This window comes from Priapulus caudatus, unplaced genomic scaffold, assembly GCF_000485595.1.
Source record: "Priapulus caudatus unplaced genomic scaffold, Priapulus_caudatus-5.0.1 Scaffold435, whole genome shotgun sequence".
Lineage (NCBI taxonomy): Eukaryota > Metazoa > Priapulida > Priapulimorpha > Priapulimorphida > Priapulidae > Priapulus > Priapulus caudatus.
In genome coordinates this window covers 82147-86139 of record NW_014577496.1, presented here as the reverse complement: position 1 = coordinate 86139, position 3993 = coordinate 82147, and the positions used below count along the sequence as shown (strand labels likewise).

General features: G+C 46.4%; 1 protein-coding gene across 1 annotated transcript in view; it reads left to right on the top strand.

Annotated features, from left to right (window-relative positions):
* The first annotated feature begins 1626 nt into the window (after positions 1-1626).
* Positions 1627-3993, top strand: part of LOC106810351 (sodium-dependent serotonin transporter-like) — a 42318-nt gene continuing 39951 nt past the window's right edge. The window contains exon 1 of the mRNA XM_014813667.1: positions 1627-1831. Within this exon, the coding sequence (XP_014669153.1) occupies positions 1639-1831 (193 nt within the window). The 5' untranslated portion in view covers positions 1627-1638. The remainder of the gene's footprint in view (positions 1832-3993) is intronic.

The following is a 3993-nucleotide window of genomic DNA, read 5'->3' as shown; positions in this document are numbered from 1 at the left end:
CCATGAAGAGAGAGAGAGAGAGAGGAGAGAGAGAGCAAAGCACGAGCAGAGAGAAAAGAAGCAGAGAGCAGAGAGACGAGACGAGAGCACCGACAGAGATGAGAAAGAGAGACGAGAAGAGCAGCAGCAGAGAGAGAGCAGAGAGATAGGCAGCAGCAGAAGACGAGAGAGAGAAGCAGAAATTACAGAATGTAAATGCGTTTCGTTTCGCGTGAGATGACACAGTTATGAATGCAGCCATGAATCCCAAATCAACAGTATTCTCGCATCAAGCATAACAGGCTCATGCATTTTCACACTTCACAACGACAAAGGACAGCGGGTAGAAACAAGTCATTACCCAATTCAGGACAGCCAATGAATAATACAGAATAGACGTATATAATATATATATATATATAATATATATATATATATATATAACATAAAGTTTCATTAGCTACATACATAATAATACATACATTAAGCCTACATAACACTTAATAGTTCATCATTACCCAATCAAGGAAATCGATATCAGCCAATACTCAACCAAGGAGCGGTGCATATAGTTCATCATTACCCAATCAATAAAATCGATATCAGCCAATACTCAACCAAGGAGCGGTGCATATAGTTCATCATTACCCAATCAATAAAATCGATATCAGCCAATACTCAACCAAGGAGCGGTGCATATAGTTCATCATTACTCAATCAATAAAATCGATATCAGCCAATACTCAACCAAGGAGCGGTGCATATAGTTCATCATTACTCAATCAATAAAATCGATATCAGCCAATACTCAACCAAGGAGCGGTGCATAAAGTTTATTACTCAATCAATGAAATCAATATTTAATATACATATGAATCGATATCATCACGTCACGCATTGCCCCCCCCCACGTCTATATTTATTCATCACGCCTTCCCGCTCTGCGTACATACTTACTACGGCAGACGGAGTTCCGTCACCTGACGCGCATGCGCAGGTCCGGATCGTCTGCGACGTGGTGACGTCATCGCGTAGAGCATATAGCGTTTGCGCGGGTGCGGATCGCCTGCACTGGACGGGAGTGCCTGACCGCGCATACCGCCTGCAGCGCCGTGCCGCGACCAACTGTCGAACTAGCAGCCCCCCGCGCTCGCACGGCGCACGAAGTTAGCGGAAGCATGAAACTCCAGCGAGTGGCAAGGCACATCGAATGACGAGCGGTCCTGTTTGAATAACTCGATCCGTCGTGCAGCGATAGCGTATCTTGCCGGAGACTGGGTAAACTTTCTCGGTTACTTCTTCCGCTGTCATAAACTGGGTGATCCTTCTCCTTCTGTTGCCGTAGACCGAACGACTTCTTCCTCTTCTTCTTCTTCTTCTTCTTCTTCTTCTTCTTCTTCTTCTTCTTCTTCTTCTTCTTCTGTCTCCTCCTCGTCTTCTTCTGGCGTTGCCCAGGTGTAAGAGTCTCCTTTCTGAGAACCTGGCTGCGAGTTATTCTCACCGTTGACTTTACTGGGTCCTCCACCACCGTCTGTCGTGAACCAACTGCCTCCTGAGTTCGGACCCGCAGAAAGAACTCAGAGATTGTCGTGAGAACGATACCGCTCCCCGACTTCATCAGAACTTCACCCACTGTGAGAAGAAAAACATAGAAGAAAGATGGAGCAGCAGCAGAGCAAGAACGGAGCCGTACAGACTGGCGCCAAGGAGGTGCAAGTCGCTTTGAGCGACGAGCCACCGCCGAGAGAGACGTGGAACAAGAAGGCTGAGTTCTTACTCGCCGTCATCGGGTTTGCGGTCGACCTGGGTAACGTGTGGAGATTCCCGTACATCTGCTACCGTAATGGAGGCGGTGAGTAACTCTTGTGTCTCTAATATGCGTAAGGTAACTCAATGTGCTATTGTCGCCCGTTAGCACCCCTGCTGCTATTCACTGCTGGTTACCGATGCCGTTACTATTACCAATACCGATACCGATGCCGTTACTATTCCCAATACCGATACCGATGCCGTTACTATTACCAATACCGATACCGATGTTGATACCGTAACCATTACGCTAATAAATTAGATTATTGGAATGCAATATCCTTTTAATAAATTCTCTTTATGAACCCACATGTACATATATATATATATATATATTATATGTGTGTGTGCAAGGCCGTACGCAGGAAATTTTCTGTAGGGGGGCAAAGGTACTCCCCATGCCCCCTGTGCCATAAAGTTTCGCAATTTTACATTTCTTTATTTAAAGTGTAATATTTCTTTGATGATTTAAGATAACCTTTTGTCACATTTCTATTTTATTTCTAAAAGTGTACAGTATTTGTCTCACTGCCCCTGCTGCCCCCCTGCTGCGTACGGCCCTGTGTGTGTTTATATATATATCGCGCTAAAAATATTGTCAAGTCATTTGGGGGAATGGGAACCTCGATCTCCCACTAGATCGTAATTTTCTCATAGCAGTGTTGCTTTTAACAATAACCTTTATTCCACCTACGTTCTATTCTATTCTAACACACTGCAAATACGCGCTTACGCTCTCGCTCAGCACACGTACCAACCAATACATACCAGCCGGCCCGCATGCATGGTTCCAATAACAGCGCCGTATACACCTTCTCATAAATGTGCCATCGCTTTAAGTGCTATACGATGGTCGTTAGAGAGTTTAGGGTGGAATCGAAGCTCTAACGTACTTTATAAAGGGTCCGTGAAAACGCACGAGTAGGGGCTCTAATATCCCCCTTACGCGTAGGACGGAATGGGACAATATGGGCTCCAGACGCCTCCGATACAACTGACACATGACGGAATCATCATCATATATATGCTCTTCTTTATATGCTCTTGATATTATCAAGAGTACATCATAGAGATATATCTCTATAGAGAATCTCTAGATCTAGAATATAGATAAAGAATCTCTAATAGAGAATCTCTATCATGTACTCTTGATATTATTAATTGCCGAGTCAAACGAAAAGAATACGTGACTGTTCTCGTACGTAAGTGTGAGTGAGATACACTCTGTCGTGACGCAATGTGCTAGTGAAGTTAATACGCGCTGTAGGATTTATGCCGCCGTTTCTTGGTGCTAACTGTTTCGCTAGTCGTCTTAGCTAAACACTTAAACATTAGAGACAAGCATTCTGTATGATACGCACGCCGGTGATGGCGATCGACGTTAATACGTTAATCCGATCTGCGGTCGGATGCCGTAAAACCGCGGTGGAAAAACGCCGACAAATTCAACGCCAAGTTCAAATTCCGTGCTCGCGTTTTTTCACCGCGAGAAAATATGGCGGTGGAGGGAAACAGTGTAGCCGCGTAGGCCTACATTACGGCATTGTATGCATTCCGCGCCCACCGCTCACACGTACACGCGTACACGCGTACACGCGTACACACGCACACACGCACACACGTACACACGTACACGCGTGCACACGCACACACGTGCACACGTACACACGTGCACACGCACACACGCACACACGTGCACACGTACACACGCACACACGCACACACGTACACACGCACACACGCACACACGTGCACACGTACACACGTACACACGCACACACGTACACACGCACACACGCACACACGCACACACGTACACATGTACACACGTACACACGCACACACGTACACACGTACACACGCATCACCCCACCGGTTCGTGTTCAAAGGCCATCTCGCGAGTTCTCATATGTCTTCTATCTACGAAAAGTTTCCGTTGTTTTATATACCCTAGTATATTATTGGCGCGATTTACAATGTGTGCGCGCACGAGTGTGTGTGTGTGTGTGTGTGTGTGTGTGTGTGTGTGTGTGTGTGTTGTGTGTGTGCGCGCGCGAGTGTGTGTGGTGGGGGAGGGGGTCGTGCGTGCGTGTGTGTGTGTGTGTGTGTGCGTACGTACGTGCGTGCGTGCGTGTTTGTGCGTGCATGTTTGTGTGTGTGTGTGTGTGTGTGTGTGTGTGTGTGTGTGTGTGTGTGTGTGTGTGT